Source organism: Archocentrus centrarchus, chromosome 3, assembly GCF_007364275.1.
Source record: "Archocentrus centrarchus isolate MPI-CPG fArcCen1 chromosome 3, fArcCen1, whole genome shotgun sequence".
In the NCBI taxonomy this organism is placed as follows: Eukaryota; Metazoa; Chordata; class Actinopteri; order Cichliformes; family Cichlidae; genus Archocentrus; species Archocentrus centrarchus.
Genome location: NC_044348.1, coordinates 29,717,932 through 29,739,975, shown reverse-complemented (window position 1 = coordinate 29,739,975; position 22,044 = coordinate 29,717,932). Strand labels below are relative to the sequence as shown.

Sequence of the window (22,044 nt, the reverse complement as noted above, 5' to 3'; positions counted from 1 at the left end):
ATCCTCAACATGGTTGTCAGCAGTTGGGAACATCTTAAATAAACCAGCCTGACTCCAGAGCATGTCACATTCCTTCACTGCAATCATCAAGTCATGAACTGAATCGTCTGTAAACTTTTCAGTTGTTTTGAATTGGGGGGGGGGGGGGGGGGGGGGGGGGGGGGGGGGGGTTGTTTTAATTTGAAGCCTTATTTGAACTTTTGGACATAGGCATTTTTAGTTATTTATTTGCACATTATATTTTTGTTTAAGGACCAAAGAGTCTGTGTAGATTCTCAGTTATCCAGGTCATAGTAGTCTCTGGAGCTTGAAAAAGGCGACTGGACTTCTTTTTGTTTCTTGAAGACGTTTCACCTCTCATCCGAAAGGCTTCTTCAGTTCTCAACCAAATGGTGGAGAGACCCAGGTATTTAAACCCCTGTGGGCGTAGTCCCCTGGAGGTGGTTATGACCCTCTATTGATCATGTGCGTGAACACATGTGCCCAGGTGTGAAGGGGGCGTGGGTCATATTTAATCAGTGGTTTCTTGAATCTTGAATGTGTTCAAGCACATGATCAATAGAGGGTCATAACCACCTCCAGGGGACTACGCCCACAGGGGTTTAAATACCTGGGTCTCTCCACCATTTGGTTGAGAACTGAAGAAGCCTTTCGGATGAGAGGTGAAACGTCTTCAAGAAACAAAAAGAAGTCCAGTCGCCTTTTTCAAGCTCCAGAGACTAAGGACCAAAGACTACTTGCACTTTGAGTTGCATTATTTATTTAGTGCTTGTGATGGTCACACCAAGTAATTAAAACCAAAAAACAAAACAAAACATTTGATTAGTTTAAGTTTGTTTCATGGGTCTTATCTGAACTTTGGGACTTCCAGAAGCTGCAGAGGCTATTTTTATTATAATTATTTTTAATAATATATTTTTATATAATATTTTTATGGGTTATTTTAATCTGCTGTGAGAAGAGCCAACAAGGTGATTTTCACAGGTGGGCAGACTTGAACAGGTGAGGTAAGATTAGGTGAGACATAATTAGTTAAATAGATTATTTTGGTAGTTGACTAATCTGTAGTTGCAGCCCTAATCTGAATATTAAAAGATTTGGACTTATAATAATAATATTATTCACCCAAAATAGCCTACTATAAAACACACCTTCTAATATTGCACGTGCGGTGTTTTGCGTTCTGAGATCAGTAAGAGAAAAACAAGCCCAAAGATATCAACACGCTCAAATATTAAGCTGTGCACACCTGGCAGCTCTATTAGTGCTCTGCTGTCACCGGCCTATTTCAGCTGTCCCACCTGATTTACAGAGAACTATGGGGAACTGACTATCAAGTAATCTCATTGTTAAAAGCAATTAAGTTCCAAAGGTGTACAGCCACCAGCACTAGTTCAAGTTATCAAATGAGTGATGGATCCACAGGTGATAATAAGCAAATTCCAATTAATGATTCAGGAGCTCGTTAAATTTTGATGAGAGGACCCCATGGAGTCATTAAAAAGCCTTGAGACATTAATTCACCTATTAATCTCTGTTCAATCCATAGATTAAAAAAAAAAAAAATCAAGGATATTCTTTTGTTATAATTACACAGTTTAACACATTAATCACACCCCAATTAGGGTCCGCAACTAATAAAGTGTTCATTTAATGAGGTGGTGCCCACCCAACATCGACTGTGTGAACACACATATAATTAGATCACAGTTTTTCAAATCTAATCAGATTATTCTTTTACAAAGATCACCAGCTGTGGCATTAACATTGACAGAAATTATGCAGTGCTGGAGAGGCTAAAGAAACCTGAAATGTGGGCTGGAGTTTGTTTTTTTTGTGTAAAATAAATAAATGAAAAGACCCAGGAAAGTTAGTAGGCTTCAGGGGTTTGTTTTGTTTTTTTGGCAGAAATCTTATATTTTCAGTTTTCAGCTGAGTTTGGTTTGGTTTGGCTGGATGGATGGAGGCAACAAAACTACTTGGTTAGGTTTAGAAAAACATTGTCTGTGGTAAAATACACCATTTCCCTTATCTTACAGTGCAGGCAGAAAGCACTAAGGGCAAACCTTTGCCCCAGCAATTTTAAGAGATACAGTAAAGATACATGTCTATATGATTTGAATTCTTGTATTATGGCATTATAAATATGCTTTAAAATAAAAATGTTTTTATATGCTGTATCTTGCTGCTTAAAAAAATAATATAAACTCATTATCCATTACCCACATCACTCACCATCAGAGCTTTGTTTCATCTGAGGAGTTTGTTCAAATTCAGCACCAGGAGCTGTCCTTAGTCCCACTGTATCGCTATAACCAAATGGTTGTTTTTTTTCTGTTGTCCTGGATAATAACTTTGATTCATGCTCTAACTTTAAACAGGTGTCAGTTTAGAGACTATTACTGTTGAGTTTCCCCTGGGAAAAGACCTTTGTCTCGCTGAAAACATATGACTGCATTTAAATTATTCCTTCCAAAAACAGTTTTTGTAGACTTTTTCAAATTGATACTAATGATGATGATTTTTTTTTTTAATTACATCTACATTTTTCTGCAAGTTGCAGAATTATTTATCCAAAAGCAAAGTGCACATATGCATTCAGATGCTTTCACTACTGCATGTGGTGTGATATATCGCTGAGGCTCCATCCTTATGATTCAGGAGCACTGAGCAGCCACAGCACAGAAGCAAGTCCACTGTTTTCAGGTCTTTTTTTTTAAGGCTACTGAGAGTAGTAGCTCATAAATTCATATCTTTTTAGTGTGAAAGATATATGAGGAGAAAATGCAAACCGACCATAGCTGGAAATAGAAAGACCTTTGCAATTCCAGGTAACAGAAGGAAACACCTAAATAAATCTGGGTATATAGCATGAGATATCACAGCATTCACAGCAGCACTGTAAAACAAGTTACTGTTAAAAAAAGATTATTCATTATTTATTTTGAAATATAGGCCACTCACTTGAGATGGCTCTCCTTGGGTTGGAGACTCGCTGTTTGCATGACAGGTTACTACGACCAAGAAAAATGCAAAGGACTGGTGATTGAAGCACAGCTTGAAAATATTAGATCTACAAGTCCCCATCCTGGGCTCCCCCTCTTCTTCCTCTACACAAAGACACTTAGTTCTGTCATACACGCACATGGCTTCTTATAGTTCCTATCATGTGGATGACACTCAGATATTCTTGATATTCCCCCATTCTCACACTCCAACTGCAATGTAAGCGTGGATGTCAAGGCATCACCTGAAACGCATCCTTAAGAAGACTGACCTTCTGTTCCCACAGGGAAAGAGTTACTCACTGACACTTCACATCACAATAATAGTGTTCACTCGGCTGACGAGGAAGATATAAGTGACCCTGGACAACAAAACTTTCTCAGCAAACACTGCAGCAGCAGAAGGCATCTTGCGATCTGTCCTCAACAGCGAGGCATCTCAAGTGTTCGACATCTCCCCTTTTCGCACATGTACTGAACTTTTCTAGAACTTAGTCAAAAGAGGTCCACGTGAACAGGCAAATCTCTAACACAGACAGCCTTTAATAGCCAGCTCCCTAGTTCAAAAAAAGAACAGATAATAGTCCTATCAAGTGGACAGCATGTGTGCTGCCTCCTGCACGCTCTATCTAGACAGCTCTCTCACCTAAACCACAGAGTATTTCCAGCAGTGCATGTGAAGCAGACAGCGAGACAGAATAACTGAGGAAAATATCCTGACCTAATTCTTGATAAATTGTCCGAAGTTCTAGACTAGAGAATCTAGTGAAACTCCCCCTTGCTTAAGACAATGTTCCTGCCATCAGACCCCCGCCAATAGTCCAAAAAGCTGATGTCCGCCTAGTACTCATATTCCTGCACAACTCTCCTTCCCTGCTCACTAGTCTGACTTCCATTCATTCAAAAATCTGCTGGTTATCTACATGCCAAGAACAGGCAGCTCCTTCATACCTCCTAGCCATGCTCAAATAGCCCGTGAGCTAGCCCATCACTCAAGAAAACCTCATGATGACTCTTCTCTGTTCAAGCTCAACAGACATAGAATGAGCTCCCACTGAAGTTAGGATAGTAAAAGTGAGTCCCCAGGGCTAAAAGCTCACCTTTTCATTTTATCTGTGTGAGAGTGCAAATATCCAGACATGACAGATCAGACATTAAATGGACTTTACCGTCCAAGATTCCTAGTAGAACGTGAGAGTGATATCAGGATAAACCCATGTGTGACCAACATGGATAGTTTTCTTCAAATTGAGGAACCCATAATATGTGTCAGCCAATTTAGTTTTTACCACTTTGTGTATGTTAGCGAATGAGAATCACTCAAAACTGGCAGGCGCGTGCTGCTAGCAGCAAGCCAAAAAGCAGAATAAGTTCAACAAATGGCGTTTCAATGGTAAATAAATGAAAAAATGAATGAATGTAAAAAAAAAAAATCTCTGGACTATAGCTCAGGTAAAAAACAAAAAAAACCAAAAAAAAACAACTTTACATTAAAGTTGATGAGAAGAAACCAAAAATGCTAAAGTCGGTGGTTGTTCCACCCCTGCTCCCAAAGAGCTGATCAACAGCCAGAACAGGAAACTTTAACTGTATGTTTGTGCACTGGTGCATGCAGATTGTAGACGTTCAAGTTCACTGGTTCAGCTGGGTTGCGGAGGACACAGTCATAGGAAAAATGTAGGTGCATGTACTTTTTAACTTTTTCTTGGCTTACTATATCTTTAACATGAATAAGCATGGCATTTGTTAAGTGCTCTGGTGGGAGCAGAGACGCTGTTCATGTTGCCCATCTGGAATCGAACCATTTATGAAGCTGTAATGTTGAGCAATGGCATCCTGAGAGTATAATCTAGGAGGGAAAGTTTTTTTTTTTTTTGGCCACATCTGCTTTATTGACAGTAGAGAGAGAGACAGGAAAGCAGGAGGAGAGACAGGGGAAAGACATGCAGCAAAGAGCGCCAGGGACTCAAACCTGCGCTGCCTGCACATCGCCTTGCGGCATACATGGTCGCCTGCTCTTCCACTGAGCCACCCGGGCACCCAGGGGAAAGTTTTTCAACCTTATTTTGGAGCAAACTCACCAAACGTTCAAAGTGTTCTTTCACTAGTTTTAACTGGTTATTCAATAAATACATTTTTATGTCCTAATGAAAAAGTTGCTGATTCCAAATGCAAGACTGCCAAGTTGTACGAACTGTTACAAACGCAAAGCTACTGTACCAGAGTTGGAAATGAGTATAACAGGTTCCCTTTCATCAGATTTCTCTTCTTCTTGCTCTTCTCCTGCTATAAACACTGTTTAAGCAGCAACACTGTGTGCCATGGTCATAGCAGTGAGAGTCTACAGCTGGCAGCTATCATGTGGGCTCTGCGGTCTCACCTGTGGAGAGGTTACTCTAAAGGATGTCCCTGTGGTGGGGGTAGCAGGTCGTGGAGAAATGTTGTTCTGGGCCTGGGCCTGGGCTTGAGCTTGAGCTTGAGCCAAAGCCTGCTGAGGAACCATTACCAGCTGTCCTAACTCTGTGCGCACCAACACCATCCCTGAGGAACAGCAGGAAACATGAATTAGAAGTATCACCACAACATCAGAGTAGCTAAAGCAGCCACTAAAAATACTGTATATTTTGACAGGTATTGTACTGTAGGTATATCACTACACTACACTGTCTACACTTTTAATTTTACAAAAGTAAAGTTTTAAGGCATGAGCTAGACTTTGTGAGATGCTACAGTAGTTCACAAATTACAGTCAAAGATTGAGGAACTTCATTAAGGCTTTCTAAAGGGCCAGGACTGCAGCTATTATAGTATCAAGTTTAACCATGATAAAAAATGTTTTATTACACATTTGTTTATCTTTGTAGAATTTCCATAAAGAGAAAATGACATGAGGTCAATAGTAAGGTTAACAGCATATTATGATCTTGCTCTTGAAAATGTAACTGAGCTATTATTTCTGCGGTCAGATGACTCATTGAAGCAAGGCAAGACAAAAACTATTATGAACACTGTCCTTTGTTATTTCCTGCCCTTTTACAACTACAGAATATGAGCTTCTATGGAGATTACAGTGTTTTAAATATAACAGCTAAATTAGGGCTACAAACATGACTCATCTGTTGGGTAAGCTATAATTTGAACTACTGTAACCCTGGACCACTGAAACAGTCCGTAATTACAAAAGTAAGTTACATGATTAAAAAAAAACAAAAAAAAAAAACAAACAAAGCTGCTCAAATATTTTTGACAACAAGATGCTCCAGTCTCAAAGTATCAGTGCCTACTGTTCTCACAGTGGAGCAGTTCTCTGTGCCTCCCAAAGTTTCCTTAGAGCTCTTTTGTGATTCTCTTCATCTTCACAGTATAGTTTTTAGGCCTCATGAATGAACATTTAAACTGATGTTTTTGCTCTAGGTTTTTAAGACAAACAACCCCACCCCCGAGTTGATGTCACAAGCTGTGTGTGCTTATTAAATCTATCTGTATGAATACCTTGGTGTTTGTCTTTTCTTTTTTTTTTCCCCCAAATTACAACTTCAAATATTCCCAATCACATACATAAGTAGAAAAACAGGGTTTTTCCAACCATTTTCTTCCACTTATCCTTTTCAGGGTTGCAGGGGGGCTAGAGCCTATCCCGCCCTGTACAGGTTGCCAGCCTGTCGCAGGGTTAACACAGAGAGACAGACAACCATTCACTTACACCTATGGGCAATTTAGAATTACCAATTAACTTAACCTCACTAACTGCACGTCTTTGGACTGTGGGAGGAAAATCGGGAAAATCCCGGGAAAAACCCGGGAAAATCTCACGAAGTAAGACCCCGGCCAAGGTGGATTCGAACCCAGGCCTTCTTGCTGTGAGGCAACAGCACTAACCACCGTGCCACCATGCTGTTTTTCCTGCTTAAAATGTATTTACCACTGCCACTCCAATGAGTTTTTGGCCTTCCCCCAAAAGAAAATTACCTGGATTATAATGAAAATATTTTACTCAACCTTTACTCAAACATAAAATACATTTTTGTTTATCAACTGGTCAGAAATAACACAAAAATGGATAAACTTGTTATGCAAGGTAACACACTCATTACCACACATGTATACATATATGTAGACCAATCGTGCCCAAAGGCACATTTTGAGCCAGTGTGTCACAGAGTCTTTTCTTATGGAAGAGAGTCCAACACACACTGAGCCATTTTCACAATTACACCCAGGAGTCTCTAGGTTGGCTGCCAGCCCTCCTGCAAACCTTACCTGGTGGGATGGTGAACCCAGGGGGCAGCTGAATGGTGGCCTGCTGCTGAGGTGGTCTGACAATCAGCTGAGGGGCTACAATCCTTTGTGGTGCTGTAAGTCCAGGACGGGGTTGCGACTGTGCAGATGTGGCCACAGCAGGTGTCGGAGAGGGAGCTGTCGGCCTGACCATAGTAATAGTGTTAGTCACTGACGTGGTCTGACCAGCTCCACATACTGAATTAGCTGCCATCCCTGTAACACACACAGCAGTTGTAATGGAGCTGAGAGGCTGAGTTATTGTTGTAGTTGTTGTAGCTGCTGCTGTAGTAGTTGTTGGTGGTGTAACAACAGAAGACGAAGGAGAAGGAGAAGCAGAGGAAACAGTGTTTATTACAGAGTTGACACTGCCAGACTGGGTTGACATTACAATTTTGGACTGACAATCGTCTGTTTTGGAAGCCCCAGTGTCTGTTTTGGCTTGGTTCCCCGGGGAAGCTGAAGAGGTAACGGGTCCTATAGGAGCACCCTGTTGGACCAAGGCCGAAACACTGGTCCCGTTGCCGTTCTGGGCTATACTGGCTACAATATGACTCGGGAGTCTATGCAAAGCAATAGTAGGAGTCCCCCTGTCGAGAGCAATAGCCGACTGACCCGCAGGCAGGTTAGCGTTGGATAAGGTGAAAGTCGAAGTGTTAATAGAGGTTGTGACCGGTCGGTCAGAGTTTGGTGTACTTGCACTTGTATCCACAGAGCTAACGTTTTCGATCACCGCCGTGTTGCTATTTCTCCGCGTCGTTACAGCTGCGCCGTTCAAACTCTTTATTCGCGCCGAAGCGCTTCTCCGCGGCGTCGTTATGCGTTTTCTCGGCGGGGGTGCTCCCGTCGACGTCTCACCTGTGCCCGGGGTAACCTTAGAGACTCGGCTGGATGCGGTGGTGCTGATGCTGACTGGCGGCGGAGATGCCAAAGTTGACACACCAGATGCAGTCAGTGTTGTGATGGATGCTCCATGTGATTGCGAGCCGCTGCTAGTGGCGTTCACACAGGCACCCGAAGTGGCGGAAGGCTCGCCAACAGAAGGGCTGCAGCCCAGTGAAGGAGAGGTGACAGTCTTATCCGGGCTAACGTCTTTAGAGTTGATCTCCTGGCGCATCTCAGGTTTATTACGCCGTCCTTGTTGTTGTTGTTGTTCTAGTGTTGTGGTGCTCACTGGAGCTGGTAGCGTTTTTCCTAAGTGATGGTTAGCGGGGGCCACAGAGCCAGCGCCTCCGTTTTCGTCTGCTTTACCAGCTGGGTTGCTTTGTCCAGAAAGCTGTGACTCCAATGAGCCCACTAAGTCGCTCACAGCTTTTTCATCCACCTCTGAAAAGAGCATATCTTCCAGGGGGTCGGAGGCGCCCGCCATCTCTGATCACAGATAGCTGTCTTCTATTTTTTTACAATGCGCCTGCGTGTTACTAGGCATTGTGGGAATGGATCTGACGTCATTAAACGGGGGTGGGGGCATACATGGAGGAGGGGGGGGGGCGTGCCCCAATGAGTGTGTGATTGTAGTTTATTGTGTTTTACCAAAGTGCTGTACAGTTACACTAGCTCCCAAAGCAGAAAATGACGAGCTGAGACCAGTTACTCGTCATTTTTTAGAAAATTCTGTTTTCATGAGGAAAAAAAATTAAGGAAGTGAGAAATTTTTTACAAACACCACAGGGCAGCCTTTTAAATGTACAAAAAGCTATTAAGCTCATAAACAAATGTAATAGGTCTGACACAAAACCTCTGGCAGTGACTCGTAAATGTAATAGGTTACATTTATCTAATAAGTAAATGTAACTTCTGATGTCCGATTTTTTCTTTTGTTTTTGTCTGTTTTTCTACTGTAGGTGCATTTTTTTTTTAGCTCTGCATAAGGTAATATTGGGATAATATATCATTTATTATCTCAGTATTTGGCAAACTACTTTTTTACAGCTGTTAAAAAGGAAGGTAACTAAATAACTAATTAGAATTGCATAAAATAATGCAATACAATAATAAGGCAAAAACTATTTTGAAATCAAAATAAATATATTAAAGTAAAAAAAATATGAATTTAAATTACAAATAAAGTAAAATGTCTCAAATTTAATAAAGTAAAATAATTAAATCTCAGCATGATATGCTGGTATAATCTGATGGTGACATTACGATGAGAAATACTTTATTTAATTGAGAAATTATTTCGTTACTGCAGTTGAAATAATAATAATATCCGGCAGCTATATTGTATTATTGCATATTGCAGTATACTGGTATTGACAAGTACACTAATATTTAAAAAAAAAAAAAATCCTGATAACAGATAGCCTATGATATTATCAAGAATTATGTAACTTCAGTATTTTTGGTTTTAATATTTATTTCTGTTTGATTTTGTCAGTTTATGCAAGCTTTTTTTTGTCATAATAGCAAACACTAAACCTAAAGACATGTCCTCTATATTTTTATTTTGTTTTAGTTAGACAATTATTTCAGAAATATAGATTTTTTTTATTCATGTATTTATTTATCTGTGGTTAACTAAAATATTTTCCACACTTCAGTTAGTTTTAATTAGAATAACCATAATAATCGATCACAAACCCATACTCTGCCAAAAAAAAATAAAAATAAAATATGAACATGTATATTTTTTTGCATTTAAAATATACCGTCTTGCAGTACAGTGACGGTGTCATGATGATTTCTGTGGAAGATTTATTGTATTTAATGGCTTTGAAATTTTCTGCTCTAAACCGTTTCTGGTTGTAGTCCCGTGTAATATCGCGAGATTACTATGTGGCTAAATCTCAAACCTGTATTATAAGTATCCTTATGTACCGACTTATTTTTCTCCGTTCAAAAAATAAAATTGTCAAATAATCGCCAAATCTGCATCGGTAATATTGGTGCAGCTAAAAAAATATGTTTTGTTTCTTTTTGTGAGTGAAGGCAACAGTGGAAGGAAATGAAGAGGAGGCGACTATAGTTGAATAGACCCCTAAGTCTCTCCCAGCAGCCTTTGCGGCAGGGGAAGGAAAATGAAAACGGCCATGTCGTGGTAGAGATCAGCAGCGGAGCGGGTTACTGAGGTTCAGAGCATCGTTTACGGATTTGTGTTATGTAGTCTGAGAGCTGCGGCTCTGAAAATAACGCACACGACGCCTTGTGTGGCAGAAAAGATTTTCTTTGGAAGTAAATAAAGCGGAAATAAAGCGAGAGGGCAAAGATGAGCGGAGGAGGGACGCCGTACCTCGGCAGCAAAATCAGCCTCATCTCAAAGGCCGAGATCCGCTATGAAGGAATTTTGTACACCATTGACACCGAAAACTCGACTGTAGCTCTCGCTAAAGGTAAGTAAAGACACACGGAGGCGGATTACAGGACTCAAAGAGGCAAAAAATGTTATCCGAAAGAAAATGGTAGTTTATTTTTTCAAGCGTACGTCGCTCTGTTGGCTAGTTTTTTAGTTAGCCAGCAGAGCTAAGTGGTGCTATAGTTGGACCTGTAGTCCTTTGTTTACGTTGTGTTTGGGCTAACGTGAAATGCTGTGCACCCAGTTGCACATAATTACCACCAGGCAGATCTTATTGAAGTATTAATTGCGGTTTATTAGCTCTTTTTAGTGATTATTTCTGAACACGCGTTTTATAAAATCAGATTATAATAATGTTGAGTATCACCCAGACTCGTAGACTTGGTAGACTGCGCGTTTGGTGAAGTAATAGCTTCATCTTAATATTTCATTTGGGTGAATTTGAGTGTATTTATAAATACGCTTCTGACTAACCTGCTGTTGTTTTTTTGTTTTGTTTACGCAAGAATTAAAAAAAAATGCAATTGTCATTGTAGAACGTAAATGTTGAGACATAATTGTCTGTCCTTATTTCAAGGATCTTCTCTCCCTTTATATATTATTATTATTATTATTATTATTATTATTATTATTATTATTATTATTATCATTATTATTATAATTATATTATTATTATTTTTTTTTAAAGGGAGTAAAGTCATGAAACTAATCCTGTGAATTTTCTCTCCAGTTCGCTCTTTTGGTACTGAAGATCGGCCCACGGACAGACCTATTCCTCCTCGGGATGAGATCTTTGAGTACATCATCTTCCGAGGCAGTGATATTAAAGACCTAACGGTTTGTGAGCCACCAAAAGCCACTAGTGCCCTTCCTCAGGACCCTGCCATAGTTCAAGTAAGTTAAATGGCTTTCCTCATGGCTCATGCATACTCATGATTTCACAGGCGTGGCTTTAGTCAGACATTATATGTGTGAGAGACTTTGAATATTTTGTATGTGCAGTTTTAATGTATGCATGACCATGGAAATTGAGGTACCTGGAGGCATTTTGGGAGTTGCAAGACTTGCTTCTAGAACTCTGCTTCAGGGATGTCGTTAATATTATTTCTAACAGCTGTGTGCTTCTTACAAGGCTCAGCCAAAAGGACATTCAGTTGTACATCTATGATACATATGACTTTCCCAAAATAAGGTCTGTGTTATTAATCAAATTTTTAAGACTTTGTTGTAATTATTTCTGTAAAACCAGCTCTCACACTGTGGGACAAAGCAAGTGCAGGTAGGGTATGGGTAACCATGGAAGAAATATGGAATTTAATGAATGTTTGTTGTATCTTTTCCTTAAATCTTATAGCACAACTTTATAGTTCAACTTCAATTTGATCCTGTTTTGGATTTAGTGATTGATATTTTTATTTTTTATTTTTTAAGTAATTGACTGATGAGCACAGCCAATTTTTATTGTTTTGTTTTTTTTTTTTCAGTAATGGAGCATGCAGGAAAAGTGAGAACTACTGCAATATTGTATTTTTTTTTCTTTGTTACAAAGAATAAAATTAATAATATACTTTCTTTGTTACAAAGAATAAAATTATCAATATACTTTTAATTACAGTAACAGCTTTCTTTACAGTTAATTTAACATTGGGACTTGAACCATAATTTGCCAGTTTTAAAGTCTGGTGGAAATTTGCATAATAAAACACTTGCTCACATTGAGCCTTTTTATGGCTTCCAGTTGAACTTGGATTTACACATGTGTATCTCATAACACTAATTTTGTCTCATGTCGTTTAAATCTCCCAGTAAGCCAAAATCCACGTGTGCTCTTGTGCAAATTTCCAAAACAAATGTCTCTGTTTTAATTATAGAAAAAACACACATAGTTAATATTTGGGAGCCTTTAATTTAAGAGAGAAACTTGAGTTGTCTTTTTAAGCAAAATAACCAGTAAGTTGAGAACAAATCCAGGCTGATTGTAGCAGTTTAATTGTTGTGACAGTAAATTCTGCATAGAAGTGGTTAAAACAACATGACTCTGCAGTTCATTTTCTGTTCTAAACGAACCCACTGGGATTTTTTTTTAAACACAGTAATCAAGTTTCCATTGTACGAAATGGAACAAACCAAACAGAAAATAAAACATGCAAAACTATCTGGTTATGGAAGACCTGAAAACCATAAAACAGAGGAGTGGGTTAGAATAAAGTGTGCTCTGGTTTGGTGTCTTCTAGATACGATAAAGTAGACTTCACAACACTTGCTGCTGTCACTTTCTAAGACCCAGATTGGCTTAATAATCATGTATCCAAATCACAGCTGCACATTTGTGCCTTATGTCTTATCCATGCTCATGGTCTGAAATGAATGGATCAAACACTTATAATCCCATGTCTCGCCCAGTTAACTTTGACTGAAAGTGCTATGTTTGAAAGTGTCATAGCTTTTCAACAGGCTGTATATTTATTTTTCTAGTCATCAATTGGATCCTCAAGCACTGCAGCAGCTCCGTCATTCCAGGCTCCTGGGTCCTATGCACCTTTCAGCAGGGCCCCTGCCCCATCATACAGCCAGTTTGGTGTTGCACCCATTGGTTCTCAACAGTTTGGATCTGCTGGAGCAGTAGGTAAGGGGCAGCGCAAAATACACATAACTTCAGATGATTAAACCATTAACTGTAAGCAAAACAGCTGTTTCTCAAGCAAATTTAGAACAACACCTGATTCCTGCTCAGTTGAATAGAGCACAGCTGCACGCTGTTCCCTGCTACACACCTGGTCCCCATAATGTTCTGAACGGGAAACAGCAAAGACAATTATACATAACATTTCTCATAAACTGGTGAAGGTTAGACTTTTTTTTTTTTTTTTTTTTTAAAGCATTGAAAGGAAAAGGCATGTCAAAACAGCATGTCAGATTTTTCTCTAGAAATAGTTTACATTTCTACCATTTTTGTCATTGAATGTCAGTTTTGTCCTTTTCCAGTAAAATGGAAGTGTGCGTGTGTCACAGAGGCTGCAGATTGTTGTAAAACTGACAGGATCATCTTTACTGCTACTGTGATGTTTTTTGTTGAGGAAAAGTCGAGACTACTTGGGCTTACTCTTGTAATACGTCAAAATGTTTTACACTGTGCATAAATCTATTGCAAATACAAGTAAAACGCTTGCACTGCAGACTCCTGCACAAGCAGCCTTCCCACTGTGTTTCACTATTCTATGAACAGTATTTTTTTTTCTCTTTCCCTCAGACACTTCTGTTAATGTCAAAGTATCTCTGAATTTCATTGCATGTATCAGATGTTTTAAGAGCAGCTAATCTGGAACAGCTTTTAAGGAATCCTGTTTGTTTTGTTTTTGTTCTTGTTTTTTGCAGGGCGCACTAGTCCCCAGTTGGACTCTTTAACAAAGAATCCCACCCTCGAGCAGGCAGTGCAGGCCCCACCATCAGCTGCCTCAGCTCCACCTGCACCTGTAGGGCTGAGGAGTCAGGCAGGGGCAGCGGCAGGTTCCAGAACTACCGCTGGCAACCAGAAGCCTCCAGACCTCCTAGAGCAGAGAAAAGGTAAAGTTGTCAATAGGGTGTGGCAAAATTAGGCTTGTGTGATGACCAGTGTTGTGATTAAAGTTCAGGTGGGTCTTATGTTTTGGGAATGGCTGCTTTACAGAGCCAAAAAACAAGAGTTCAACTTCTGGGATATTTTGATATTTAACAAACACAAATGAACTTGAACCTGCACTGTGACTCATGTTTGTGGTCTTTTCCGGTTAAATTAATGAATATTTTTTCTTTTGCCGTTCAGTTCCTGAGGTTCAAAAGGTGGCACAGCCAGATAATGAACATGGTGCTGTTGAAAACCGGGATCCCAACAAGCGCCAAGGTGGTGAGTAATTTGCGCCCTCACTCAGGAAGCACTAATGTGATTTTTATTTTTAAGAAATTAATCCTTATTCAGCACATAGATATCACTAATTTCTTTTTAAATACAACTTACTAACCAAGCAAACACACTTCTCTGCAAACATTTTTGGGACATTCCTACATCCAAGTTTTTTTTGTTGTTGTTTTTTTCTGTTTCTCAGCCGGTGTTCAATCTACCAACCGCCGCGGCCGTGGAAGAGGAAACCGCAGCAGGGGCAAAGTAAACGTGCGCAGAGATGGCACGGTGAAGTTTGACGAAGACTTTGACTTTGAGACTGCTAACGCCCAGTTTCACAAAGACGAGATTGACAAAGAGCTCCAGAACAAGCTCAAACTCAAAGGTACCACTTTAATGTGCATGAATCCTAAACAGCAGTAACTACAAGGGGCGATTACACATACCATGATACAAATCCCATCATTTATGTGTGGCGTTATTTTTATTTTATTTTAAAAGGTGTTCAGTGATTTTACATTTCTTCCCACAGATGACAAAACTGAAAAGGCGCTCAATGGAGAGGACTCAGAGCATCCAGTCAGTGAAGGGGCTGCTGAGGAGGAGGAGGCTGTGATGAATACCTGCTACTATGACAAGTCCAAGTCCTTCTTTGATAACCTGTCCTGTGATGACGCCAGGTACTTCAATATCTCCATTTATTTATTTATTTTTTTTAAATATTTATTGAACCCAAATTGGTTCTGATGGGGTGGATTGCTTATGCTAATGCTAATGTAATGCAAATCTGGTTCCTGTTTCATCTATGTGTTTGTCAGGGATCGAAGGCCAACCTGGGCCGAGGAGAGACGAATGAACGCTGAGACGTTCGGCATCCCTCTGAGGCACAACCGAGGAAGAGGAGGTTACCGTGGCCGAGGCTTCATGGGACCCCGCGGAGGCCGAGGACGACCGGCGAGCAGAGGCTCCTTCGGACCACCCCGCGGTGCTCCACCTGGTTTTAGAGGCGGATTCAGAGGTGGCAGAGGAGGCCGGGATTTCTCTGATTTTGAATACAGGGTAAATCTCTCATGAACTCAGATCATAGACAGTGGAAAAGATGATGCTTAGCTTCCAGTATCTCAGTAAGCACATTCCTGATAACTTTTAGAGCTCAGTCACTAGTTTCAGGTCTTATTGATTAAAATGCCATTGTGTAAATCCCGGTCATTCTAAGAGTCAGAAGGGAGCGATGGACAGGTTGTTGGAGGATTCAGTCAGATTGTAAACTTTCTTTTTTCTTTTCTTCTTTTCAGAAGGAAAACAAAGTGGCTGCATAGTACTGCAGTGATGGACCCATGAAGAATGGTAGCCAGTCATCATGAAATTGTATTCATCCAACAAAGTTTCTCAGCATTTGACAGAAAAAAAAAAAAGGCATCCTGTTGGTCACCAGCACCACAGTGGACTGTTCAAGCGGTGAGAACCGCTCCCTCTCTCAGCTTCAGAATGAGTTGTGGGTTTTTTGTTTTTTTTCTTGTTTTGTTTTGTTTTATTTGTTTTTGTTCTTTTGCCCCAGAAATTAGTTTGATAAGCAGTGGTCAGATGGACAGGAACACATGTAAATACCATGTTTGGGAGTAATTCTGTTCATTTCTTCCACAGCTTCCTAAAGTTTGATATTGAAAGCTGTATGCAGAGAGCCCTCTGATACTGTGAGCGGATCACAGTTGGTGTGACCGATAGCTTTATTTTTTCCCTTTTTTTCTCAGTTTTTGATATTTCTTGACACCAAAATTCAATGACTCGCCTGTTGCACCTCTTTTTTTTTTTTTTTTTTTTTTTTTTTTTTTTTTTTTTTTTTTTTTTTTTTTTTGTTGTTGTTGTTTGTTTTGGTTTTTTGGGGGTTTTTTTTGCCCGAACTCATTTGTTCATGTGTTCAGCATTGTTACTTGGCTTTCAACATTTTTATTTTACATCCATTCATCAAAGCCAGCTGGAAAAAAAGCAAAAACCTGAACTGAATATTGTAATGACCGAATGTATTCCCATCTCATTTTAATCTTCCTGCCCCACAGCAAATTGTTGCTCACCAAAAAAGTCCTAGTTGTTTTTGTTTTTTTTGTTTGTTTATTTTGGTTTTTTTAGATGCGTGTTTTCAGTATGTCGATCATTCAGCCCTCACAAAACAGATGAATTGTTTCTACTTTAGGCTGGCAGCCTAGTGCAGCCAGACATCTGGATATATATGCAGTTCACAGCATTAGGTTTCGATGGCATTTTTCTTTATTTCCTGTTATATCCATCTATGAAGAAACATCCATTATTAACATTTTTTTCTTCCTGTAGGAAAGGACACCCAAACAAGGTTTTTTTTTTTTTTGTCAGTTCTGTGTTTGAGTTAAACTTGTGAGCCAGAAGTATGTTTTATCATTTCAGTACCTCTTAAATGTCCCGAACATGTGGAGTCATCTGTTAAATCACTTTTTTTTTTTTTTTTTTTTCCTTTATGAGCGTCCTTTAAATCGTCTTACAGTGTTGTCCTCTGAGTCTCCTCCCCCTTGTTTCAACAGTCAGCAGTGTGGCAGATTTGCTGAAAATGGTGAAATATTGTTAATGGATTAAATGATGTCTCACATGACTGCGTCTCTGATAGGTATCAGCTCTCTGGCTTGTTTGTAGCTCCTCATGTTGCATTGTGGTCAGTGTGATTGTTCTCTGGAGTAAATTAATTTTTTATTGACTTTGTGAACAAAGGGACAAGAACTGGACGTGTTGGGATGTTTGTTTCTTTTTTTGAACTCTGATTTAGTGCTTTAGGGAGTGCCTTCAGAGTGGTGAATTTTTATAAAGCTCTCCCTTTAACTAAAATGTTTTCAGATAATTATCAATAGCACTACAAGGTGAAACTAGATCCCTAGCTCTGGTTATTTAGAACAGAGCAGTCCAGGTGAAAATGTGCCGTTTACCCGGATTTACCACAGACAGCCGATCACTGCATGATGGCTGTGAGAAGCATCACTCTATAGGGATTTTCTCAATAACCAGCAGGATTAAATTTGAGACAAAGTATTAACGAACTATTCACAACTGACATGTTTTCATATGTTTGCTACTGCTTCCAGTCACTGGAATTGTAAACCAGGAGTAGTTTTCTTGAGAAGCAAAATGGAGTTTTTACGTAAAATAAAGAGTTGTAAGATTTACGTCTTGGTTTGTTTTTGCTTTTAAAAAAAAAAAAAAAAAAAAAAACATCTCATCCTACATTTTCAGTGTGAAATGCTTCTGCAATTGCATCTAGCTTCTATGTGCAGTATTTAGTGCCTTAATTGTTGTACACATGCATTTAATACTGAGCAGGAGAAACCAACGGTATTGTATTCAAAATATGTACACTTACTACTCATTCAAGAAGGTACACCGATTTAACTCCTTGTTAATTCAATTATCTAATCAGCCAATCGCCATGGCGCTTATGCAATGCATTTAGGTATATGTGGACATGGCTAGACTGGTCCAAAAATACCTTGTTGATGCCAGAGGAGAATGGACTGGCTGTTTCAAGTTCATCAAATCGGAAGTGTCTTACAGACTGCAATATTTTCTGTATTTGAATTTGAAATAAATCGCCTTTACGTTATCTCCACATGGTGTTACACTGCAGCTCTCCAGGAGGCGGCGGTAAAACCAAAAGACTGTCACGGCCGACGAAGAAGAAGTTCTGCACTCTGTACAGCGAAACAAACGCAGTGGGATTAAATTAAAAATGTCGATTGTTTTTGTACCAAAGAAACTACGAGGAAAAGCTACAGTCAACCAAGAGACAATACAGAGGGTAAGGTACCAGGAAAGGGTCATTTTGAAGCGTCTGACTAACCTCAGCCTTTTAACCGATTGTTAGTGGATTAGCATTTAGCTAGCTTGCTAACGAGTTTATACATTCGTTCTTATTTCGGGCAAAATAAAACTTTAAGTTTTTTAAGCGGTTTTAGCACATTTGACTGCTGACTCTACGTGCGTTTTTTTTGTTGTTTTTTTGGCTCGGTGACAATTGAAATGTTGATAAATTTTTTTTTTTTTTTTTAAAGGTGTTTCTAGAAAGATCTCACCGTAGCGTGCTTTAGTACTCAGTGAAAGCGTTTGCTTTTACCCAAAGTGGCTTCGTTTTCCTTAAATTTCACTGCTCCTGCACGTTGACGGCTCCTCTCCTTTGTTCCAGTTACTGGATGAAAACGATCAGCTAATCAGATGCATCACAGAGTACATGCAGAAAGGACGCGCGGTGGAGTGTGTGCAGTAAGTTATATACACACACACTCCTGCCACTAACGCAGCCGACTGTTTTATCAGTTCATAGCAGTCGTTTTTTTTTAAATCTTCCAACAGATATCAGCAGATCCTGCACCGCAACATCGTCTATCTGGCAACCATAGCTGATGCGAGCCCCGACAGTGCAGCTACCTCATCAAATGTAAAGACACCCCCTCGCGCACACGCAGCAGTAATGAGGAGGATGGAGGTGGCTTATTTCTAATGCTCTGTTATTGTCTCTGTTTCTAGTCCACATCTAATGACACATCGGCCTCAGCAGCAGCTGTGAACGGGCACAAAGGGACAAGCTGATTGCGGTTTCTGTGACAGCCGCATTGTTTCTTAGAGGCATGTGATCCTTGTCATTTGACAACAAGATTACACAGAAACTACCAAGGTGGAAACTTGGAGAGGTGGAACAGGAAGTGGAGCGGCTTCAGCTCCCTCCTTGTGGGGGGAAAATGGGCACTGGCCTTGGCAGAAAATGCCCTCCCTAAGCACCCTGCTAGTCGAGAATGATCTCATAACAAAGAACTGTGTTCAGTCTAAACTGTTTTCAGTGATGTAACCCATTGCAGGGTCACAGGTTGGATATGTGGACAAATTTAGCAAAATGTTTTGTTATTCAAATGTATATTAAAGGACATTCTTATTTTTACATTAGTGACCAGTGTTTTCATTTCATTAAGAGGTGTCTGGGTTTCTCAGCTTAGACTCAGACCCTGATGAGCAGCAGGAGACGGATGGATGGACGGACTAAGAGGCAGGAGTAAAATGAAAACTATTCCCAAGAGGCTTAAATTCAAGTTGAAAATTGAGTTTAAAAAAAAAAAAACACACTTTGAATTGCTAGTTATTTTTATTCATTTTTTGCATTGCTGGTACACTTGGAAAGATTCAGTTGCCAGCTCAAGAGAACAATAAGCAACATAAGCCAAGCAGTCCCCCTTCATATCTTCTATCAGGGCAACATGTTTTTATTATTTTTCTCTTTTTTTTTCTTTTTTTTTTAGAAGCCACTAGTAAACCATTTGACACAGCTGAGAAGCTAACAGTTACAGTCCAAGGTCTGTACTGATGTCTTAAAAAAGGCTGCAACAGTTAGGGAGATAACACAGACAAAAAGCAACAAACCCTATATCTTGATTGTGCAAAGCACATTAACTATAAAAAGATATATATTTATATGTATATACAGCAAACAATTCTCTGTAAACATGTTAAGTATGTTAGTTTTCTGAAAACGTGGTGTCATTTCATAAATACAGGCAACATTGGCATCCGCAAACATCACAAAAAGATAACATTCTGGGCTTTTAAATACAGCCCACTGCCATAGCAACCGAGGAAACACGGGCTCGGAGAAAAAAAAACACCCTCGTCACACAATGTTTTAGTGTTTAGCATGGCATATTTGGTAACCTTTAGAGATAGATGCTCAACTCTGTAGGAAAAAAAAATGCTTTTTTTTTTCACATATTGGGAGGTGGAAAAAAAAAACGTTTTATGTAATAGGTCTACAAGAATACTAACATACAGTATGGTATAACATGTAAGAAAATACAAAAATAAGATTAATACTGTCAATAATTGTACACAAAAAATATTGTATTATTAAACAAAAAAGAAACGTTAGATTTATGGGAGTTAGTGTCAATCTGGAGCAGACGACTGCCAATTAGAGGAAATAAAGATGTTCCCTAACGCTCCCGTCCAATAGGGTGTTTAACTTCACGTTGATCAATAATCTCAGACCGCCTCTTATCTCTTCAGCACCATTCGCCTTCCAAACAACGCTTTGGTTGGAAATAATATTCTGCAAGTGCTATTGATACCAACATGGCACATAGTTACTGCTATAACTCTTAACTCTGGTCAGTTGTTGAAAAAGTAGTGTATTTCTCTCAAATTACACCTCTGCAGTGACTTACTATATTTATGCTGAGCCTGCTCAAAGCCTCTTAATAAAAAGTACTAAATATTTATATTTCAACTTCACTATTTTACAAGCTATGAAACAGTAGATGGTAGCTGTATTCTGGGTCATCTTGCATGAGATTTGGCAGTTACAGCTATGTAGACACAGTATATTTATTACGGGCAAAATGAGAGCATTTTAAGCCCCTGCCCCCTTATAATCCCCTCGTCTACACACACACACACACACACACACACACTTTTAGCTGCAGATGCAAGTGGGTGACGGCTGTGCACGTCTCCAGCTCTTGTCTGAGGAAATTTCAGCTCGACAGACAGAGAAACCACCACCTGACTAACTGCTGCCAGCACAACACGCACACCTTTCATGGTTAAAACATGGCAGTTCGATAAACTTCAAAATACATCTTTTTCAGATGGGGATGTCTGACATGGAAAAATATAGATACAAAAAAATATCGAGCCAGTGTGTGTACTTAACGTTGCCTCTGAGGCTTTTGAAATCTTCCAATTCGCTGGGTGTGGATGGACTGTAATGGCTGCAGCTCGGCCCACTCAGTGGCTCATGTAACAGAGCTATGGGTCCTCTGTGGCACTTCACCGTGGACTTGTTAGACATTAGATCGGGATCAGTACTGGTGAAGGTAGGAGGGTCTGTGCTCATGCTTGAGGGGGAAAGATTTAAAGCCCTTGGTCATGGGTTTATGTTGCTGCTGTTGTTGCTGTTGCTGCTGCTGCTGCTGGGTGAAGGGAAAACCAGAAGAGATGCCAGTGGAGGGGGAGCAGTCACTGGCAGTGGACCACACGGGAGACTGGAGCATCTGCATGGAGTCGCCCCACTGGGAGGAAGGAGGGATGTTCATCTGGTACAAGGAAGAGCTGGGATTGGGCATGGTGTTGGTGTGGGTGGAGTGCTGCCACGGTGCTTTGGGAGGCCAGGTTTTAGTTTTGCTGTCCTGTGGAGGACGCCAGAACACGATGAGTTAAAACGCAATCAAAAGTTGCAAAACTTGTCTTAAAGGTACTTTTTAATACTTGTCTTAAAAGTATTTTAGTTTCAGAGCATATTAAACAGAATATTAAGCCCAATTTGTAAATTCAGATAATTGTAAGATTCAGAAAGCAGGGTTTTATGGGAATGCTCACTGCAATTGAGTGTGCAGTTTCAGAGCCACTTGAAAATACTTCATAACAGGACATCACTAACCAATCAGTGACATCATGGAGGCTAGAAAGTGGATCTAGCCTCCATGATGTCACTGATTGGTTAGTGAAGTCCTGTTATGAAAATACTTCATAACAGGACTTCACTAACCAATCAGTGACATCATGGAGGCTAGATCCACTTTCTATGACTGTTA

General features: G+C 39.8%; 4 protein-coding genes across 5 annotated transcripts in view; 2 read left to right on the top strand and 2 right to left on the bottom strand.

The window, feature by feature from the left end:
• Nucleotides 1–8,668, bottom strand: part of LOC115778311 (transcription initiation factor TFIID subunit 4) — a 106,471-nt gene extending 97,803 nt beyond the window's left edge. The window contains exons 1-2 of the mRNA XM_030726380.1: nucleotides 7,266–8,668; nucleotides 5,386–5,546 (exon numbers count right to left, since the gene is read on the bottom strand). Of these exons, the coding sequence (XP_030582240.1) occupies nucleotides 5,386–5,546; nucleotides 7,266–8,652 (1,548 nt within the window). The 5' untranslated portion in view covers nucleotides 8,653–8,668. The remainder of the gene's footprint in view (nucleotides 1–5,385; nucleotides 5,547–7,265) is intronic.
• Nucleotides 8,669–10,275: 1,607 nt separating this feature from the next.
• On the top strand, nucleotides 10,276–15,857 carry lsm14ab (LSM14A mRNA processing body assembly factor b). Its single transcript, XM_030725518.1, has 9 exons — nucleotides 10,276–10,615; nucleotides 11,309–11,472; nucleotides 13,054–13,204; nucleotides 13,954–14,142; nucleotides 14,381–14,461; nucleotides 14,661–14,840; nucleotides 14,988–15,135; nucleotides 15,274–15,514; nucleotides 15,751–15,857. Exons 1-9 carry the CDS (start codon nucleotides 10,492–10,494, stop codon nucleotides 15,772–15,774), a joined length of 1,302 nt encoding a protein of 433 aa, XP_030581378.1. The 5' UTR covers nucleotides 10,276–10,491; the 3' UTR covers nucleotides 15,775–15,857.
• A 2,112-nt stretch (nucleotides 15,858–17,969) lies between these two features.
• ss18l2 (ss18, like 2) lies at nucleotides 17,970–19,403 on the top strand. The gene is made up of 4 exons (XM_030725222.1): nucleotides 17,970–18,269; nucleotides 18,654–18,730; nucleotides 18,821–18,905; nucleotides 18,995–19,403. Exons 1-4 carry the CDS (start codon nucleotides 18,201–18,203, stop codon nucleotides 19,055–19,057), a joined length of 294 nt encoding a protein of 97 aa, XP_030581082.1. The 5' UTR covers nucleotides 17,970–18,200; the 3' UTR covers nucleotides 19,058–19,403.
• Nucleotides 19,404–19,585: 182 nt separating this feature from the next.
• Nucleotides 19,586–22,044, bottom strand: part of garre1 (granule associated Rac and RHOG effector 1) — a 45,257-nt gene continuing 42,798 nt past the window's right edge. For both annotated transcript variants that reach the window (XM_030758896.1, XM_030758903.1), the window contains exon 14: nucleotides 19,586–21,639. In XM_030758896.1, the coding sequence (XP_030614756.1) occupies nucleotides 21,313–21,639 (327 nt within the window). In that variant the 3' untranslated portion in view covers nucleotides 19,586–21,312. The remainder of the gene's footprint in view (nucleotides 21,640–22,044) is intronic.